The 21123-nt window shown below is 56.1% G+C and overlaps 1 protein-coding gene across 1 annotated transcript; it reads right to left on the minus strand.

Annotated features, from left to right (window-relative positions):
• Positions 1 to 1645: 1645 nt before the first annotated feature.
• On the minus strand, positions 1646 to 19248 carry Ppp1r9b (protein phosphatase 1 regulatory subunit 9B). Its single transcript, XM_076871700.1, has 10 exons — positions 17369 to 19248; positions 13257 to 13389; positions 11185 to 11305; positions 9116 to 9220; positions 7951 to 8086; positions 7264 to 7416; positions 7135 to 7188; positions 3891 to 4120; positions 3475 to 3571; positions 1646 to 3291 (listed from the first exon to the last, which is right to left on the minus strand). Exons 1-10 carry the CDS (start codon positions 18740 to 18742, stop codon positions 3238 to 3240), a joined length of 2457 nt encoding a protein of 818 aa, XP_076727815.1. The 5' UTR covers positions 18743 to 19248; the 3' UTR covers positions 1646 to 3237.
• Between the last annotated feature and the right edge of the window lie 1875 nt (positions 19249 to 21123).

Below are 21123 nucleotides of genomic sequence, written 5' to 3' on the forward strand. Positions count from 1 at the left end.
AAAGAGGATGTGGTTTACAGGCTGAGATCTGGAGTAGGGGGATTGAATATATAATCCATATAGATCCCAAGAGGTTGTGGGGTAGTGATAGATAGAATATAAGGACACTGAGGCATTCTGGGAGAGGATATGTTAGACCTGAGAGGACCCATGTTATTAATGAGGCCTAAGTTGCTGGGAGCTGAGACAATTCTCAGCTAGGGTTGTGACAAAAGAGCTCAGTTCTCAAGATCTGGGCAGGTGACCTGGGTAGGGGATCAGAATGGGGGTAGGGGAGCTAAGGTGGAAAACTTCACACAGGCCTGGCCATGACCAACTGACCCAGCCTCAAATATGGAGATAATTCATGGGCAAGTCATATCTCAGGCTTGAGAAACTCACAGCAAAGCCACGATACACCCACCCCTTAAACATGAGGGGGCTACTTGGCTCACCTTCTGGAACATATGTATAAGGTCCCTCACATGACCCATGACAGATGGTGATAGCAGGACTCCACCCTGGATGATTAGCCCCAGATAGACCAACAGAAGCCCTCAGTAAACCCCCAGGTCTGCCTCCCCAGCCATGTCACTTATTGGGACTTATTGGCTAGGTTTCTCCAGTGGCCCTGGGGTTTTGACTTTTAACCATGGAACCGTTACCTATGATCATGGGATGACCTATGATCATGGGATCATGCTGGATTGATCTGTCTTCAGTATCCCCAGAGCACTCAAGAGTGTTCCCAGGATGATCTACTTGGAAGGAGATGCTCTGAAAGATATGGTCCTTAACCATCAGGTTTGGACTGGACTGGTCCTACATGGGCCATAATATAAACTAGAAATTTAGAGGGGTAGTTATGAGATGCCAGAATTTGCCTTGACATGAATGATACCTGTGTGACAGTCATCCACAGGGAGTAGCTGCCTCAGGAGCTGTCATTTGAGTTCAGGGCCCTTCAGGTTGGCACTTCTATTTCTTATGGTAAAGAGTGGGGAGAGTGAGAATCCCACTGGGGCCAAGTCAAAGAACACAAGCGCCCAGCTTCCATTCTCTCCCCATACTTGCACTGCAGCATCAGGGCAGGGAAGTTTGCACTGGGAACTGCCACAAGTTCCTGCCCCTCCCTTCTGCCTTCACCTCTGGGACTCATCAAAGCTTGTCCCTGGAACTCCAGAATCGGACTCATGACCCTTTAGTATGGAGGCTGCAGTCAGATCTGCTGGAAAAGAGCAGGGGACTCAGGCTGTTTAAGACCTCTCAGGCTCACCTCCAGGAGGGCAAACTGGACATTTCTAGGATCAAGCCTGCCCTGACATGTCATTCCCACTCCAAGAAATGTTTGATCCTTCTAGCACCTAAGATAGGGCACCTCTGAAGAGTATCCCTTCCTTCAGTACTCAGGGAAAGAACTTGGGATTCACCTTATCATATCTACCCCATCCTCTGGATTTTTCAGAGACCTTGCAAAAGGGATGTGACAGACTGTCTAGAAACGCCAGGAGGACTGGACAAAAAGCATATATGCTGATCGGATAGTGATGGCAGAAAGGCAGTTTGCAGGGGCTGGAAACTCTGCAGAAAGAGCATCAGGATCGGGACAACACTGGTGGTCTTGACCCCTCCACCCCCAGTGAATCAAGAAACCAGGCAGCGAGGCTCTGGGGGCTGCTTTTATGGGGACGACCTGACAGAGGGCATGGTCCGTACAAAACCGGGAACAATACATACATATATATATTATATACAGAGACGGGGTCCTCCACGGACGGGGCAGGGGCAGCCGCTAGCCCGAGAAGCCGGAAGCGCTCCGCGGCCCCGCCCACCGGCTCCGCCCCCTCCATCTGCCGGGTGAAGCACAGGGGCCCGGCACTGAAACAGCCAGCTCTTCCGGGGGTGGGGGCACGTCTGAGGGAAAGAGAGGGGCAAGAAATACTGATAGATGTTAATGGTCTATTTACAGGGAACAAGGAGAGGCCGAAACGGATGGAAAGGGGTTGTTTTAAAAAAATGAACAAAAACCCAGGCTTGGGGCAGGGGCATGAGCAAGTGGCAAAACGAGATGGATTTTGAAAGGGGAGGGGTTTTGGGGGGGGTCTCACCTCCTTGGTCAAAGCCCCAATTTGGGGTTGAAGTGGGGGAAACGGAGTCGATTTCATTTAGAAAGCAGGCTGCCAGCGGGGCAGCCCTGGTCTCCAAAAAGAAGAGTAGTAAAATTTCGCCCTCCAGTCAAAACATTGGAAAACAGCGGGGGCGGGGTGGAGGGAGGCTGAATCTCTGCGTTGTTAGTACAAGGCTTCCAAGTGTGGCCCTGGGCAGGGCTGCGAAGGGCAGGGCCTGGCTTTTCAGTGAGAAGTGTTGCTCTTGCCTGAGACTGGCGTCTCTGCAACCAGGCCCCCTAAGCTGACCTCCCCTCCTCCCTGACATTCCCAGGCTTGGCCAGGAAACCTGGACCCCAGAGAGGCCACTGAACAGTTCAGGAGGAGGTTATGGCTATTTGGCACCTGGGAGAGGGGAGGCACAAGGAGAAATTGAGGGCTGCTGCTCTTTCCAGGAAAAGGGGAGCTGGGGACCAGGTGTCCTGGACTCTACTTTCTTCTACTCTCACTCCCCTTTCCCTGAAGAATACATGAGAAATCAGTGCAGGGCCAGGCCCAGCTGCTGGGCTCTGGGGTGGGCTCTATCCTTCCCAGGATAGGGAACAGGTACAGGAGGTGTTGAGGCAACCCTCACCCCCAAGCAGGAGGGTCAGAATGCAACAGACAGCACAATGATAGGGGAGAGGGAAGGGCCAAGAAGGTAGAAAGAATCTCAAGTCAAGAGGCCCAGGGGCATCCAGAAGCCCCATGGGTGGGGAGCAGCCTCCAGTTGGCGAGATGCTGGGAGAGCCTCAGCCCCACTCCAGTCCAGAGACAAAGGCTGGAGGTTGTAAAGTCTGGCAGTTTGTTCTGCAGGTCCATGTGTCCATCCACCACCCAGGCCAGCCCTAAGCTTCCCTTGGCCTCTATGCCTCAGCCCTGTGGGGCAAGAAGGAGGCCGCCCTTCCAGCCACCAGTGTCTGCCTGGGCCACCTTAAGGGGGCCTGTGATATGGGCCCTCTGGTCCCTGAAGCTGGGGGGAGGTGGGGTGGAAGGATAGGGGGAGTCGGGGCACCTGTCCCCAGGCAGAAAGAGGGTGGGGTGGGGTATTGAGGACAGGGGAGGGAGGACAATGGGAGGGGATTATTATTGTCCGGTCAAGGAATGATTCCTGTTAAGTAGAATTGGAATTCCTCAGTGTTTGCAGATTTCCTTCCAGTTCTGAGATCTGGAAAACAAGGATTGGTGGTCAAGTTTGGGCACCAAACATGACCCTGCTCCCTCTGCCACCCCAGTGAGGAAATGACCCTGAGCTCCCAGCCAGCAGCATCCTGGGGCCCACAGGTGATAGTTGGGGCAATCATGCTGTTCCCTTCACAAAGCCCTGCCCCCAGGTTACCCTTGAGCCTACCTTGTCCAGGAGCTTGTCCATTTCCTCCTTCCGGGCTAGCTCCGACTCCTCCAGAACCCGTCGCTGTGCAGTCTCCTTTTTCAGGAACTCGATCTCCCTGGAGACAGGTGATGGACAGATGGTGGGTAAGGGTATGTGGTCTGGCTTCTGTGCAGGGAAGAATCAGGGTCTTCATCCCTGTCCTCAGATCCACTGCCAGCTCTGCTGCGCTGCTTCTTAGGTCAGGAGGTCCCAGGTTTCCTAATGTCTCCATGGCCTGGCCTCTGGGCCCTAGTCATTCCAGGCCCAAGTACCCCACCATGGGGTCCTCCAACCTCTGTGCTCCTTGTCTCCCTGCTCAGGGGAGGGGATAGGGACTACCACTGAAGGCAACTCAATACTCCTGGGCCCAGGACCCACAGCCTCCTACCACGTACTTCTGCTGGTAGTCCTTGATGAGGCGTTTGGCCTTGCTGTACTTGCGCTCCAGGGCCTGGTACTGGGCCTGGGTCTCCCGCAGGTGCTCGTCCACAGCCTGGCACAGGCTCTGGGCCTCGCCCCAGTAGCCCTCCAGTTTCTCCATGCGCTCCTTGTTCTCCTCCACACTCTGCTCCAGCTGTGCCTTCTCCACCCGCCAGCGCCCCTTCTCCTGCTCCAGGCTCTGCAGCTGAGAGGGAGGAGTGGCCCTGGGTTGGTGTGGGCCAGAGGGAGCTCAAGGGCATCCCCATCTGGCACTGGGGCCAGAATCTCCTGAGGATTCCTGCAGATATGAAACCCACTGACCCCCAACTACTAATTCTCCTCGGCTGAGCCTGGGAACTGAAACCCAGAGGGAGAAGACATAGGACCCCAACCTCAGGGTTCCTAGCCAGGGTCCCTGTCACTGCACCACATTCCCAGGGAGGCAAGGAGGCCTCTGTTAGTCACTGACAGCTCAGTCTCAAGCCTTAGCCCTCCCATCTGTAAAATTGGAATGACAACTGCCACCACTGCCCCCTGCCACTAGCTTGCAAGGGAGCTTTTAACACAGATGAGATGGAAGATGTGAAAGACATCACATCAGCAATGGTGAGGGTCATTACTGCTCTCTGTCCTTTCTGCAGTCCTGGCCGCTGAAGCTTCTTGAACAATCTAGTCTCTCCCAAGTCCCAGGTAACTTTTGGTCCCCAACAACTCAGCCTTTGTTCTTTCCACACATACTACCTGGGGCAGGGACCCACCTCCCTTACCACCTCTGTGTGCTGAGCCCCAAATCCCAAGCTTCAGCCCAAATTCACTCCCAATTTCCAGCTCTCCAATTACTGGAGATAGCTCCAGTCCTATCTCCCAGCTCCTCGTAGGCACCATGCCCCAAACCAGAGTCCCCATCTGCATAAACCAATGCCTCCTTTCCAGATTTTCTCACCTGTTTGAAGGCACCACCATTTCAGTCACCTCAGAAGCAGCTACTTTGTTCTCCGTGCCCCAGCCACACAAGTCTTCCTATAGATCCTCAGACTTGCCAAAGGGCCTTTGCACATGCTGTTCCCTCTGTGGGGAATGGCATGTACTCTCTCTGGCTAGTTTTTCCTCACCAGCTTGTCCATGCTCTCTACACCATCTATCACTGCCCCAGAGAAGCTCCCTGTGACTCTAGCAGCAAAACATGGCCCATTCTCACCTGGGCCAAGTTTTTTTCTGCTCTAGGAGCTTATTAGCCCTGTCCACTCCTACAGAGTCCCATTTCAGCTTGTAACAACAGTCACTGGTGTGCAGACTCTAAGCTGCATGAGGACACGGACCAATTCTGCTTTTGCCCATCATGATGAGTGACTGGAATAGTGTCAGCCATCTAGAAGTAACTTGATGGATGTCTGTAAATTGGAGGCCCCTTAGGTCAAATACAGCTGTGATCCCAGAGGCTCAGGAGGCTGAGGAAGGAGGGTCACAAGTTCAAAGCCAGCCTCAGCAACTTAGTGAGGCCCTAAGCAACTCAGCAAGACCATGTCTCAAAAATAAAAAAGACTGAGGATGTAGCTCAGTGATAAAATGCCCTTGAGTTCAATCCCCAGTACAAAAAACAAACAAACAAACAAACAAAAAAACTGAAGGCCCTCTTGCTCTCTGTGACCCTGAACAGAACTCTGACTTGCTCCCACCTGCTTTTGAATTCCCTGCATACTCCCAGGAACATGGCCTGTCACCTCAACCCTGGAAATGAGGTTCTGACCCACCCTTCCTTTCCACACCCCTGACTTGTATCTGGGTAGTCCTGGACCACTCTAACAGGTACTGCCCAGGCCTCCAACCAGTTTGCCAGCCTCTAATCCTTTCTACCCTCACATCCTCCCACTTTTTGAGCAGTGACCTTTTGAAAATCCCCAGTGACTGCACAGCCCCCTGTCATCTGTAGCCAAGGCTAGAGTCCTTAGAGGGAAGATGGCACACTACTGGGCACAGCCCACTCTAGTCTAGCCTGCCCACATGACTGCCCTGCAGCCTGACAGCCTTCTCCCAGAGCCAGCCTCCAAGTTCCAGCTTGTCTCCCTGTGAGGAATGCCCTTGCTGTGCCTCAGCCACTTACATCCTGCCCACTCCATGCACAAGTGGGAGTGAATGCACACGTGTACCTGGGTGTGTTGGATCCACGTGGCCCCTGTAGACCCATCTCTCCCAAACTAGAAAACTTGTGGGAGTGCAACTCCTTCAATATGAAGTCTGTGTATCTATGCCTGCAAGAGTGCTGGCACTCAGTGTTCTTGTAAGCATCTGTGCATGGACATATGCATGTTTGTATGTCACATGTCACCAGCTGGTGCTGTCAGCATTAGCATCTGTGATGCTTGCTCAGGTGAAAATATGCATGTCCTGTAACACTTCCCAAGCCAGGTGCTCTAAATGATGGTCACATCAATGTGTCTCAGAGCACTCAAGGGCAGTGGGTCCACGTATCTTGCTAATGGCCTTGGGTAGAATGTCATAGGAAGCACAGGTGCGTTGTCCTGTGATTAGGATTCTGCAGAGGGTGTGTGTGTCTAGGTGTCTAGGTCTGTGGGTACCATGTACCTGGGTTAAGGCTGGCACATATCAGTGTGTGTTCCTTTGGTAGTGTGTATTTGGCCTGTACATGGAGGAAGTGTGTGGGACAATGTAAATCAAGACATCTAGAACTCAACTTAGCTGCTCCACTGTAACAGCTGACACTTGACTTTTGACTGATCACCTCCTGTGTGAGGGACTGTGCATTATCTCATTTAATCCTTACCAGGCTCCTAGGTGCTGCTAGTATTTTTACTCCATCTTTTTTTTTTTTAAGTTGTTGATGGACACAATACCTTTATTTTATTTGTTTATTTTTATATGGTTCCGGGGATCGAACCCAGTGCCTCATGCATGCTAGGCAAGCACTCTACCACTGAGCCACAACCCTGGCCCCATTTTTGCCCCATCTTAACAGTTGAGGAGATGGAGGCCCAGAGTGGCAAATGAACAGTGCAGCAGATGGGGTCCAAGCTCGCACTCTCAGTCTGCATTCCCTCACCTCACAGCAGTCTGCTCCATGAGCACCTGTGGCCATGGGTGGAGTACGGGTGTTGACTGCTGCAGGTGTGAGGGGGGATCCTCCCTCCGGCCCTCAGGCCTGACCCTCGACACACATGCAGACGCACACAATAGCTCACGTGCACACACATGCATCCTCACCTTCCTTTTCAGCTGCTGGATCTCTGCCTCGGTTACAGCATGCTTGATCTGGAGCTGCAGGGTAGAGGGGGTGGTACTCAGCTCAGCAGGGCCACCACCCAGGGCCACCACCCTGGGCCCTCCTCCTACCTCTTTGAACTTGTGCACCAGCTTCTCAGGCTCCATGTCCACAGGAGACAATGCATCTTCATTCTCTGCTAGCTCAAACACCTCGATGGCCATCTCGCCACCTGGGAACGTGGGGCTCAGCTCCTCATCCTCATCAGTGGCATATTCCCCTGTCTGTGAAGGGAGACAAGTGGCCGTGGGCCCTACCCACCCTGCTGGGTGTTCAGCAACCTGTGACTAGAGCTGAGACCAGTAGCTGTCTGCCCATGTCATACTTGGAGCTGGCCAGGGGTGGGTTCATGCCTCCTCCAATAGCTCAGGGAGTCCCCTGAAGGCAGGGGTAGTTTCCCCATAAGACTAGGACCCTGAAAGACAGCCCATACTGTGCCCTTCACAGTATGGGTCCCCTGAGGTCTGCACCTGTCTCCCTCCTTAGATTAGGACCCCTGAGGTCAGGGGCTATGTCCTACTTCAGAGTGGGGACTCTGCAAGGGACCAGGAAGGCTCTCTGAAGACAAAGGGTGTAATTCTTCCATCATACTAGGGGTTCTCTGAGTGAAGGATCTGCTTTTCCTCCCCCAGACCAGGACTCCACAAGGGGTTTGGGCTTCTTTACCAGGCCTGAGAAAGCCTAGGAGGAGACGTCTGTACTGCTTCATCTGGCCAGCAGAGGGCAACCAAGCCACCAGGCAGGCCCGGAGTCCCTACCTCCTCATCATCCTCCCCATACTGGGCGTATCTCTGCTCCATCATCTCCCGCTGCCATCGCTCTTGTTCCAAGGTCTGCTGAATTAGCTGGGCTACTTCACTCTGCTCTCCCGGCCGCTCCCGGCCAATCATAAACCTGCAGGGGCACCAGTGTCATCCCCTGCCTATCTTCAGCTGGTAATGCCAGCATCCTCCCTGCTAGTGCTCCCCTCTCCAGGCCCAGGCCCTCCCAGGGGAGGTGAAATGAGAGGCTGAGTCCAGAGGCTGCAGTGTTAATAATGAATGGAGGAACTGGGGGGCCTTACTGAGTTTCCTTCCCAGAGGAGGCAGGAAGACCCACTAGCCCTCCTGGCCAGTTAATGGGAGGTGGATATCAGCCAAACTTTGAGATGGACTGCAGAGGACATAAGCTCAGGAGCTGCCAGCATAGGGGACTCTCTCACTACCATGTGGGAGAAAAATGAGGCAGGGGAATGGCAAAGTTGACCCATCCGGGAGGGCTGGGGCTGTGGAGGTGTGTCTTGGGTTGGCTCCAAGTCCCTGAACTTCAGGAAGGGGCGGGATGATGCTAACTGAAGATTAGGATGGAGAGGAAACAGTGGAACTTCCAGGCACCAGCCCCTCCTCCCATGGCTACCCACATCCTGTTTCTCTCCACCACCCTTTCCTGGGGGTAGTGCCCCTCTTGTAGGGGGAAGGGAGTGATCCTTAAATGTTATGACAGAGATGAAATGGACACAGGGAATTTGGAACCTAATCCCTGGGTTTCTGGGTTCAGGGAGCAGTCTTCCCAGGATTGCTTGGGGCAAGCTGGGAGGGTGGTTTGAAGTGCAAATGAGAGGAGCCCAGTTTGATTGGCATTCACCCTGAACACCTTGGGTGAGTGAGTCAAAGACAGGCAGGGGAAAGGAGAACAAGCCCAAGTGGACAGTATGGAGGGGCATGGGTGGTGGGCCTAGAAACCTGAGTATTGGTGGCCAGCAGTGGCCAGGGAGCTCAGGGTGTAAGGCAGGCCTGGAGCAGGGGACTATGCACACAGAAATTTTTGCAGATAGGGAGCCAGTGAAACCTTGACTGGATGTGAGCAGGTGGACAGAGTAGCCACATGAGGGCCCAGCCTCCTGCCTGCTCCCATCCCACCCTTCCCCACCCCTTGGGCTCTCACCGCACTCGGCCCTTGGTGTTCCTGAGCACAGAAGCTGCAAAGCTCTGGGTCACTCCCACCAGACTCGTTCCATCCACCTCCACCAGGAGATCATTCACCTGAATCCTAGGGAGGTGACATTGGTTAAGGGGATTATAAGGGGAACCGTGACCCTGCGGCAGAGATGAACCCCTCCCATCAGAAACCTGAGGTGTTTTGTCTACCTGCAAAATATTCATGATACCAGGGGATTAGGTGTTAACCAGGCCCACCTGTGTGAATAGGAAGACCTTGGCAAGCCAACCAGACCCAGGTGTCTAGGACTGGGAGAGGCGGCAGGTACACTTCCTGTAACAATCACACTCTTGCCCCCTCCTCCATCACACTCAATAGAGTGGTGTGACATCCTCAGAGTTCACCTCTGCCATGTACAGATGCCCCATGCTGCCCTCTTACATGGACATTCCTGCCCAGACTTGAGTCCCCAGACGTTTTCTCAAGAGTCTCAGATCTGAGCAGCACCCTGGTGCTCACCCACACTGACAGAGGTACACCCCACAGGCACTCCAGCTCTGCTCCAGAGGCCCTGTCCTCCACTCAGGGCCGAGATGGGGTGATGGAGCCTGGACTGCCCCGGTCAGTGGGGACTTGAGCACCTCCTTCCCCCACTCCCACCTCTGTCTGGAGAACTGCAGGCTTTCTCTCAGGGCTCCCCATGGAAATGGAGACACAGCCTAGCGCAAACAGCTGGCCCCACAGGTCCCAAGCCCTCACATGGCACGAGCTTACAGACACACTCATGCACACGCACACTCCCCAGTCAGCAGGTGACAATGAGTGAGGATCTGGAAAATTCAAATTGGAAGGGAGAGGAGGCAAATAAAAGAGCAGGGGGCCGGGGTTGTGGCTCAGTGGCAGAGAGCTCGCCTAGCACGCGTGAGGCACTAGGTTCAATCCTCAGCACCACAGAAAAATGAATAAAGGTATTAAAAAAAGAGAGCAGGGACTGTCACCCTTTCTGTTCTTGTCCCTCTCCATGCCATCAGGGCCACAACAGGCAGAAACCCTCTGAATGGGGAACTAGGTTCTACCAACATGACCCCAAGGTCAGCCAGCCCTCACAAAGACACCTGCTCATCTGTCACAGGAGAGGGTCTGGGTTTGGGGGTGCCACCACCAAGGACTTCTGATGCCAAGCTCTCACTTACAGCCTCCCTTGGGGGTGCCAACAGCACTGGTCACCTACACCCCTCTTCCCCACTGCAGCATAAGCACAGGAGAAGAGCTGGCACAGGTGTGACCCTGTTGGCCCAGAGCTCCATGAAACCCTCCCTGGTCCCTCTGGTCCACAGAACTTACCCTCCATCACAGATGCTCAGCACAGGCATACAAGACACAGACAAAGAGCAGCCCCACCCCCAGAGCGCACCCCAGCTGGTCTCATCACACCAACACCAGGATCCCCCTGCCTGCCTTCTGCTCCCTGCCTGGAACTTCCTGCCCTTGCTGGGCCTAGCCAACTCCCGTCCAGCCTTCAGCTCTCAGCTCCCATGTCACTTCCTCCAGGAGGCCTTCCCTGACTCCCAGAGAAATCAAGCCTCCTGTGTTCTACCTTTATGTAATGTTCTCCATTCTGCCACTTTCTGTGTGTCCCTTGTCTGGTGTCCCCTTTACTATACTGCCTGCTTCCTGAGGGCAAGGCTCTCAACACTGACCACGTGGGGCCAGGCACCAGCCCACGGACAGCCAGGCACACTGTATTTATTTGGTGAAAGAAATGCCCCAACGTACCCAGAAAAACAGCCCATGCTCCCGATACAATGCCAACACACACAAGAAGACACACAGTCACCATCTTCACCATGCCTCCTCTAGAATGCCAGCACCATAAGTGAGGGGTTCTCATCTGTTTGTCCACTGCACATCCCTGGGGCCGGGCACAGCACCTGGCAGCGCAGCGCTCCACAAACATCTAAACCACACAGAGCGCACAAGCTCCCAGGAACAGCCTGTCCCCCCACACAGTGGCTTGTTCCACAGATGACGTTGGGGAAGGGGTTTAACAGGAGTGGGGAGGTTGGGGGTGGTACCTGCCATCCCGATGGGCTGCGCCACCTTCCGTCACAGTCTTGACGAAGATGCCCAGCTTCTCCAGGCCCATGTCGGCCCCAGCCCCCATGCCGATGATGCTGATGCCCAGACCTTCGGAGTCTGCCGGACAGAGGGGCAAGATGTCAGGGACAGTGGGACATCCTTCAACCTGAACCCTCACTTTAGGGAACAGCTCCCCTCCATGAGACAGTCCTCAAGGTTAGAGGATGACCCCCAACTGGAAAAGGGGCATGGTTCTGTCCACCCATCTTTGCCAGGACACCAAGAATGGCACTTGGCTCATTCCCTCCCCTTTGCCCCTTTGAAAGAGCTCACAGGCAACAGAGTGTGCCAAGGGCAGTGGGAGTGAGAGACTACTACACATGCAGATAAGAGCACATGGCCGGATACTACAGTGACGCAGCCACGTCATGCTCATAGCAGCACAACACACAAGAGCTAAGCTATGGAGCCAACCTAGTGCCCTTCAACAGATGAACGGATTGTGATATATACACACAGTGGAGTGTTACTCAACCAGAGAGGACTGGAATTTTGGCATTTGCTGATAAATGGATGGATCTGAAGGCTATGGTGCTAACAAAATAAGCCAAGACCCCAAAAGTCAAAGACTGCATTTTTTCTCTGATATGTGGAAGCTAGTCCAAAGTAAGGGCAGAAAAGAGAAAGAGAGAGGGTGGGGGGAACTGGGGGATTCCATTAAAATACAAGAGAGATGGGTGGACTAGATGATGGGGATCGAGTTGGAAGGAGGAGGGACGGGATAAGGGAAGATAATGGAATGAATCTGACCTAACTTTCCTATGTTCCTATATGAACAGACCATAGTGAATCTCACCACTGTGTATACCGACAAGACACTATTTAAAAAACACTAAAATTAAATAGAAAGATTAGTAAAGGGAGAGAATAGGGAAAAAATGGGAAGAGGGAAGGGAAAGGGCAAGTACTGGGGACTTAATAGAACAAACTGTATTCCATGCTTTTACTATTATATCAAAGTGAGTCTTAATGTTATGCATAACCAAAAAAGACCCAATGAAAAGGGAGAAAGGGTGTGGCTGGAATGGGGTCTGTGACAGGGCTTGGCCTTAATCTTTTTGGTTCCTCTCCAAGCAGTCTCATCCCTGTGGAGCTTCACTGACCAAAAACCTTGTTTTCTCTTGCCTACCTCCTCAGCCACAGTGGTCCGGTCTACCTCATGGGCCTCTGATTTCCAAACTGGTGACCTTCCCTCCCTCAGACACTCCTCCAGGGGCTGGCACCACCCCCCTCCTACTGCCAGACCTGGGAAGCACCCCGCCCCCTCATAGCCTCCAATGAGCCAAATCCCTCCAGGCCCTGTTGATCCCCCACCCCTGCTCTGCCGACACCTGGTCCACGCCACAGTGGTCTCTCCATTCACTTCTGATCCTGCATCACAGCCTGAAGTGGTCTTCCTTCTAGAATACCTTCCCCATGCCCTGCAATAGCTCCCAGTCCATCTCAGGGAAAAGGCATGGTCTGGGGACCCTGTCTTCACACCCTTCCTGCTTTCACTGTGAAAATGCATCCAAGCCCCTCTTCTCTCTCCCTCACCCCCTGAGTTCCTTCTCTTCAAGCTCACTCAAGTGTTGCTCCCTTAGGCACTGCCCACTCTCTGGTCAGGTTCTGTTAAATGCTTTTACAGTAGCAATCCTTTCTTTCCACACCTGTTACAACTCCTAAGGACACAGTGGCTACTCATCTATGTCTACTCCCTGTTGTCTCCCTGAGGGGACACCTCCCTGAGAGAGGGAGCCTGGTTTGGCCCATCACAAACCCTCCAACAGAGCCTAGGGCCTAGCACATGGTGGTTTGTTAACTGGATGAGTCGGGCAGGGAGCGCCCCCGCTGGGCTGGAGTGCATGAGCAGCTGTGGGGCACTCGTGAGGGAGGCCAGATAGGGCTGCCAAGGGCCCAAGTTGGAGGAGAAGCCCAGCATGCTTGTGAGAGCCCTGGAGTGCTGCTCGGAGGCTGGCACCAGAGAGAAGCCTAGGTGAGCCCAGGTGGCCTAGACCAGGCCTCTCACCCTTCTCCAGCTCCACAGGGAACAGCTCCAACCTCTCCACCCGCTTCTCCAGTTCATATTCTGCAGAGGCCGCCATGGGATCCACATCCTCATTGCGCCGGTCATAGTCCTCGTTGGAGTAGGTGCTGAATACCTGGGGAAGGGCAGCTTGTCAGAGGCTCCAAGAGGGCAAGGGCAGAGCTGGCATGAAGAGGCTGAGCCCCACTGATGCCACCTGCTCCCCTCCTGCCACAGGCCTTTCCCTTATCCTCATCCCCCAGTCCTGGGATGACCCCGGCTCTGAGCAAAGTTCTTGAGCCTGAAAGGGGCAAAAAAGAAAGGCACCCAGCCTGCCTCAGCCACACTGCAGCCAGAGCTAGCGCAGCAGGTCTATGCAGAGCAGACGGGCACTACTGGAGGGACTGTCAGGCTCAAGAACTTAGATACCCAGAGCAGACAGAGAGAGCAAAGGACAAGATCCAAGGGTCAGACAGGTGAGGGTGGACCTAAAGACAGAAAGATGGGAACAGCTGAGCAAAGAGGGAGAGGAGTGGGGATAAAGGATGGCGACTGTGCTGGAGGATGCCAGATGTGGGGTGGGGGCAGGAGGGAGTGATGGGAGAGGCAGACAGGACCCCACTCTGCCCTGCACCTGAGGTGGACTGGGGGTAGGGGAGGGAAGCAGGAAGGATCCTCTGTACTCCTATGGAGAAGGGCAGGCCCTCCAACCCCAGGGGCACCTCAGGGGCAACAGCAAAGGCAAAAGCTGGCCCTTACGCCCAGGCCTGTGTTCCTCTGGATTGGCTGCTGAGTTGTGCCTCCTGTGCACCAGGAGACCCAGGGAGAGACCCTAGGACCCATGGCCTGAGAGGACCAGGGATCCTGGGGAAGGGGCAGCCTCTTTGCCTCTGCCATAGTATCCTCTGTGTCTCTCAGCTGTCCCCCTCCTCCTAGGTCTCTCTGTCAAGGGGAACTCCCCAGCTCCCCCCTTCCCTCAAAGGACCAGAGAAGATGGGGCAGGAGATCTGTGGGAGTGCTTGGTTCTGGTCACAGGCAGGGTGCCCCCATGGGAGTGAAATGAGCACTGTTTGGGGTTCCATGACTTGCTTGGCTTCACTGCCTGCGTTGACAGGTTGGCACTACTTGGAGCCAAGTGGGGACAGGGGAGGGAAGGAGCAGCTCTAGCAGCTGGCTGGGCCTGAGGAGCTGCAGTGGAACAGCGTCTCCCTCAAGGACCCTGCCAGGGCCCCCTCTGCTCTAGGAACCAGCCCCATGGGCACTCTTGTGTCCCAGCCTTTGTTTGGGCTTGCTCCATGTCATCCCCACCCCCAACCACAGAGGCTCCCTGGCATGGTGGAAGGGGGAGGGGCACTTATAGGACTAAATAGAAGCATAGCTGGGAGGGGCCTATGTGGTCACTTAGTCCAATGCCCTCAATTTCACAGTCTGAAAGGCACTCAGGATCAGGCCCATAGGGATCATCTGGCACTGTGCAGTGGTAAGCGGGCTGTTTTCCCAACATCTGTCAGAATCCCAAGCCCCTTGGAGGAAAAGGACACCCATTCCACATATAATCCAAGACGCTGGGTCCGCTGGCCAAGTCACAAGGGTTAGTCAGTGGCTGGGCAGGGTGGGACCATACCAGCTGGGCTCTGGCAGGTGGGTGACCAGTGACTTTGTTCCCATCGCACAAGTGCTCCAGGCCTTGGGACAGGGGCTGCGGTAAACCTAGACTCACTTTTGCATCTGAGGTCCCTTCACCTCTGCTCAAGGGGAGAGGGTCTTCCATTCCTTTCCTGGTTACCCCACTACCACCACAGACATCCCACTGCAACCCCTAACACACCTTTCCATCTTGTCATGGGTCTTGCCCTCCCGTCTTTCCTCAGCTCATCAAACCTGTTCATTTTTCTTTTTTTTTTTTTAACTGGGGATTGAACCCAGGAGCATTTTACCACTGAGACATATCTCCAGTTCCTTTTTATTTTTTGAGACAGGGTCTCCCTAAATTGCTGACAGTCTCACTAAGTTGTTGAGCCTGGCCTCCAATTTACCATCCTCCTGTCTCAACCTCCCGAGTTGCTGGGATTACAGACATGTGCCACAGTTCCCAGTGCCTGTTCACCTTTCAAATCCTGCCCCCTGCAGGAATTCCAGGCCTCAGGTTCAGAGGCCCCAACCCAATAACTCCTCCTATCAAATGGCCCTGGGGCCAGTCCCACCACCCAGGTGACAGTCTGAAACTACATTCTCTGTCGTCCATGGAATACTCTGCTTCCATAAGGGCAACAACTGGGTCACTGGAGGGAGAGGGAACCCTGGACTCAGGATCAATTCAGGGTTGGGGGCAGGGAGAGGAACCTTCAGGCCCCTGCATCAGGGTGGGTAGGAGGAAATCCCCAGCATAGCCAAAAGTCACTCAGCGCCTACATAGTGCCCTGGCTCTCATGTGGGGCGGCCAGTCTCACAGTCACTAGGGAGTCGGGAAGCACTGCTCTAAATCATGTGCTATTTTTTACCAAAAAATCAGGGTAAGGTGTCAGATATAGACAGAGGCCCAGACCTTACTCCATCTCTGAGGGCTTCCAACTGCTGGTGGGGGCAGGGGTGGGGGCCTCCTGACTCCCTCCCAAGAATACCACATCTTTCATTCACTTCAGGATCCCACTGCCTTCAGAGGGGACAGGGGATGGAAAAGGCTCCTAAGGTCGAAGCCAGGGCAAGGGGCAGGCCTGGGAGGAGAATAACAGCCACTCTCCCTTAACCTTTTACTTAGGCTCTTGCTAGGCTGGGAGGTGAGACAGGGCAGAGGGTGAGAACCCTGAGCAGGGAGAAAAACTTGGGCAGCTTCAGCGTCCAGGAGTAGTTATGGAAACTGCAAGCAAACAGATGGGTCTTGGCTGGGGAAGGTAAAAACTGGGCAGGGTCCAGGCCAAGGAGAGTCCCAGGACTTGGATATTTCCACTGGGCAGACCTGGGGCCAGGCACAGATGAGTCTGGGGTGGTGAGAAACATCAAGGCTGAATGTGCCAGACAAAAGTGGAGGGCAGTGGGGTGGGGGGCTCGGGTTCTTACTTCTTCCCAAGAGACATCCCCTCCTCACCAGCACTACTTTGAGGATCTCAGAGCACAGGCACAGCCCACAAACCAATTACCAACAGTGGTGGTGGGGATGGGGGTGCAAATTGAGACCCCCAAAAGGGAAAGTTTCCATCCTCTTTCAGGGTACTCAGAGAATGTGGCAAGAGCATTTGGGGCCTGCTAAGGCCACTGGAGTCTGTTCTATGGAGCAGCCAAGAGCAAAGGCTTGTGGGCCTCTGCCAGGCACCCTGGGGATCTCTCAGCCCCACCCCTTCTCCTTCATGGTCTGCAGAAGGCCTTCCCCCTCAAGGGTAACACGAAGTTTCCCTTCCCTATGCAATGAGGGACCTGGGAAGTCAGCCCAGCATAGACCCTAGGGAGCAGAGTCCCAGCGCCAGGGTCTTTCCCTCAGCCTCAGTCACATGTCCATGGCCCAGTTCACCCTCACGACCTGCTTCCCTCTTTCACTTCTGCAAAGTTGGGGTGGGAGTACAGATGCGGAGGAGGGAGGGACACCGTCCAGTCCCCTGCACCTTTGTTTTGGGAAGTTTCTGACTCCCTACTCCCTCATCAGACCTAGCTCCCCTACAGGGGACAGCAGCAAGTGTTTCTAAGCCCCCTGACCCCTCTTTCTCCGAATGGAACAAGTCATCTATGGGGAGTGACTCCTGAGGACACCCACGCCCTTTCACACCATCCAAGTCCCAGCCTCTGGCAGGCTCTGGAGGAAGGAATGTCTGGGAGAGGAAGGGAAAGCAGGTGTCCCAGAGCCCACACGGGGCAGGGCCGGTTCTGCTGGTGCTAGGCGGGGCAGCAGGCAGAGGAACCTGAGGGCAGGTCGGGGCAGGTCGCCAGGTCACAGACCCGAAAATCGAAAATCTACTCCCTCTGACAAACAGCTGGAACTCCCCCACGCCCCCCTCAGGGTGGGAACTTCTGGGAAGGGGGCTGGGTGGCAGGGGCTGACTCAGCCTGCCAAACCCCCGCAGGCGAGGCGGGGGCGACAGCGTGCACGTGGCAGGGGCGGCGCGGGCAGCAGGGGGTTCACTCACTTGGATCGGCGCGGTGCTGAAATGGATCTTCCGGCTCGGGGCCGGGTCCTCCTCCTCCGAGAGCCCTGGAATCTCCACGCACCCCGACTCGGGCTCATAGGGGGGCTCCGCGTCTTCCTCGTCTTCTTCATCGTCCTCCTCCAGGGCACTACCCCCAGAGTCCTCCCCGAGCCCACTGTAGGCGCTCACGTCCACCAAGTCCGCCTCCGAGAAGTCCTCCTTCTTGGACTCGTCTGCCTCCTCTGGGGCCACGTCCGGGACCCGCCCATTGCCCACTCCCCTCTCTGGCGCTGCCACTGTAACCGCCTCCTCTTCGGGGGCCGCTTGGGCCTTGGGTTCCTCGGGTGCCGGGCTGGCTGTGGTTCCCGAGGTGCTGCCATTCTCCAGGGCCGCATGGACCGTCACCTCGGCCTGGATCACTTCCCCGGGTGCTGATTCGGCCTCCGACTCCCCGCTCTCCTCCACCTCCACCGGCTTAATCTTGCGCACCTCCCGGGGCTTTGGGGGCGGCCGGGCGGGAGCCACTCGGTGCTGCGGAGGCTGCTGCCCTCCCGGGCCGCGCTCTTTTTCGGCAGGGGCATCCCCCGACGGGGCGGGCGGCGGCGGCGGTGGCTGGAACACCCGGGACCGCTTACTGACCAGCTTCGAGTTGACCTGGGGAGCCCCTGCGGCCGCGGCCCTGGGGGGCCCGGGCCCACGGTGGAGGCCGGTCCTCGAGTCGGCCTTCTCGAAGACAGCGCTGAGCTGGCTGACAGTCGGCGACACGGCGTCGGCGTCCAGCTTGTCCAGCGCCTCGGTGCTGCCGTTAAAGCGCACCACGACGTCCAGCTTCCGGTCCTGTAGGCCGGCGCGCTCCTGCCTCAGCAGCCGCCGCGCCGCGGCCTCCTTGTCGCCGGCGGCGGCGGCCGGGATGTTCCGTTCGAATAGCTTCCGCGTCTCCTGCAGCCGGGACGGCGGGTGCGGCGGCGGCGCGGGCTGCGCTGAGGGCGCGGGCTTGGAGTCGAAGCGGCTCACGCGCTCGGACACGCTGGTGCCCAGCTTGAGCAGGGCGCTGTGGTCCACGTTCTCGTTCAGGCTGCTGGCCCGCGGCAGCGACAGGCGCACGCCGCGCTCGGGCGCCCGCGGGGCCTCGGCCAGGCCTGCGCCGCCGCCCGCCTCGCCCGGCGGCCCCGCCGTGGTGCCCATCTGCAGGAACATACTTTTGATGCGGTGGACGTTGGAGCCATATTTCTTGTGGTGGGCCGCCTTGGGTGCCTCGTCGGGCCCAGGTGCGTCGGGCGGCTTCAGCGCCTGGATGCCCGCCTCGTAGGCGCTGCGGTGCGGTGAGGCACTCCGGAGGGGACCCCCGGGCCCCCGCGGCTCCGTCTTCATCATGGTGGGGGGAGCCGGGTTAGCATCCCCCCGCTCCCCGCTGCCCCCCTCCAGCAGGCGGCCGGCCAAGTCGGGACCACCGCCCCCTCCCCCGAAGAAAGAAACCCCGAAAGGCCTTTTTCAGGGTCCTCCAGAAACCGAGCTGCCAAAAACAGTTAACCCCGCTCCAAAAAAAAAAAAAAAAAAAGAAAAGAAACAGAAAAAAAATCTCCGAGCGCCCTGTGTGGGTCGCCTCCCCCAATCAAGCTGCCAAAGACAGCCAGCCCCCCTTAAAAAGCCCAAGCGGCCTGGTGCGGTCGCCCCCACCCAAATTAGAAGAGCGGTGGCCGGGGCCACTGGGACCGCGCGCCCAGCCCGCGAAGCAGCGGCGGCGACGCCGGTTCACATCGTCCGAGGCGGTGTCAGTGGGGCTGGCGGCGCGGGCGCTCCCCATTCCAGCCGGGGGCCTCGGCTCTCCGGGCGCCCGGCACCCCAGCGCCCATGGCTGCTCGGCCGGCCGGGCCGCTCCGCCGCGCCTCCCTCCCTCCCTCCCTCCCCCCCTCGCCCCGAGCCTCGGTCTTTCTCTGGCTCTGCCGGAGCGGCGGCTGCCGGAGACCGAGCGCCTGCCCTTCTCGCCGCCGCCGCTGGGGGACTGGCACCTCTGGGTCCTAAAGGGATCGGATTTCCGGGGCCGGAGCCTGTGAGCCCTCCCCTTTCCCTCCACCCCAGCGTCTCGCTTCCCCTGCCTATGGTTGGCTGGGAACCTTCCGCTGTCCCCAGACCATGACCAGTTCTCTTTAGCCTTTCCATCCCGATCTCTGCGGCTTATCTCGACCCGCATAGGCGCACTCCCATTTAAATTGGGGAGAGCCAACTCAGCCACGGTGGTCTCAGTGCGGCCCCTCTCTTTCCCCAGTGGGAGGGAATGGTGGGGAGGGGCAAAGGATCATTTCTTTGAACGTCCTTAGGGCTCCTCGAAGTGCTTCAGGGCTATCAGCATCAAAATCGCTGGGCGACTGGTAAAAATACTGATTTCTGGGCCCTTCTCCAAATCTTGTGAAACAGAATCTCAGAGACTGGACCCTGGGATCTGCATTTTAACAATTTCCCAAAAAGAATCTTTTTTTTATCTTCGAAGGTGTAAAACCTTGGCCCACCGTTTTTGACCTTGCAGTGGTGGAGGAGGAATAATAAAAGGGGATGGCCCCTTTACCTAAGTGGCAAGGGATCCTTAAACCTGGCCTTTACTCTTGGAAAGTCTGAAGAGAGTGTCCTGTCACCTGCCTGCTCTGCACTGAAATGGAATTCGTGTGTAAATACCCAGACCGGGACACTCTTGCCTCTCAAACAGGAAGAAGGGGTTTGGGAGGAGGAATTCTAGAGGCCTGGGGCCAAAGTTTCCCCAATGAGAGTTCTAACTTGGCTCTGATTTAAAGGATCCTGGCCACTGCCTGCAAAGGGAGGAGGGGTGACAGTGACCTACACATGCCCTGTCCTGGAAACCCAGAAAGGTGCCTTGAAGATCCCCCATTCCTCACATTCACAACTAGTGGCCTAGGGTTGCCTTTTATCTCTCCACAGCTGTCTGAGTCCTGGAGGTGAAGGTCCACCCTCTGGACAAATCCAGATGTGTTGATCCAGTCTGCAGATCCCAGACGAACAGAGTGGACTCTAGGACCCAGAGAACAACCCAGGCACAAAGCCTCCCCCCCTCCCAGCTGCTTCCTGCATCTCGGGCCTTCCTGCGGCCTCTGCCTGCCTTCCCCCCCTTCCCTTCCATCCTCTTCCTAATCTCCCACTGGCTCAGTCTTGGCCTGGTAGGGCTGGCGGAGGGAGCTCTGGTACCCCTCCACTATGGGTGTGGGTTCTGTGGGATACTGACCCGTCAGCACGTGCTTAAGAGCTCTGTATGTGGGGGATGGGGTGTGGGGAAGCCGCCTGGGAACCCTGAATATTGGGATGGGAAGGGGCCAGGAACCACAAGAGTGGATCTCAAGGCTGGTGCCAAGGGGAGGGAAGATGTGGGTTCTGAGCTGGAGCCGGAAATGAACCCAGACTTCAGGCTTTCCAATGCCATCTACGTCTTTGTCCCATCACACAGGAGATGATCCCCTCCCCAGTTTTGCACTTCCGGATGGTGCAGAGTGAGGACGCCCACCTCGGGCTCCCATCAGTACCACCTTTTTAATGCTTTTTAGAAGGCCTCTTTCAGGAGAAAGCTTTGGGACTTGGGTTTCCAAGCTTAAGTTTGGGACTTGAACCCCTACCTCAAACCAGCTCTGGCAGTTGGGAGAGGACTAAAAGCTTACCCAGGTGGGGGCTGGGAATTTGGGCAGTGTCCTTAGAAGCTCTTTTGTGGATTGGAGGAGGGCGAAGGCCCCTGGGTGTTCTGCCCAGAATCTCCC

Source organism: Callospermophilus lateralis, chromosome 11, assembly GCF_048772815.1.
Source record: "Callospermophilus lateralis isolate mCalLat2 chromosome 11, mCalLat2.hap1, whole genome shotgun sequence".
NCBI lineage: Eukaryota > Metazoa > Chordata > Mammalia > Rodentia > Sciuridae > Callospermophilus > Callospermophilus lateralis.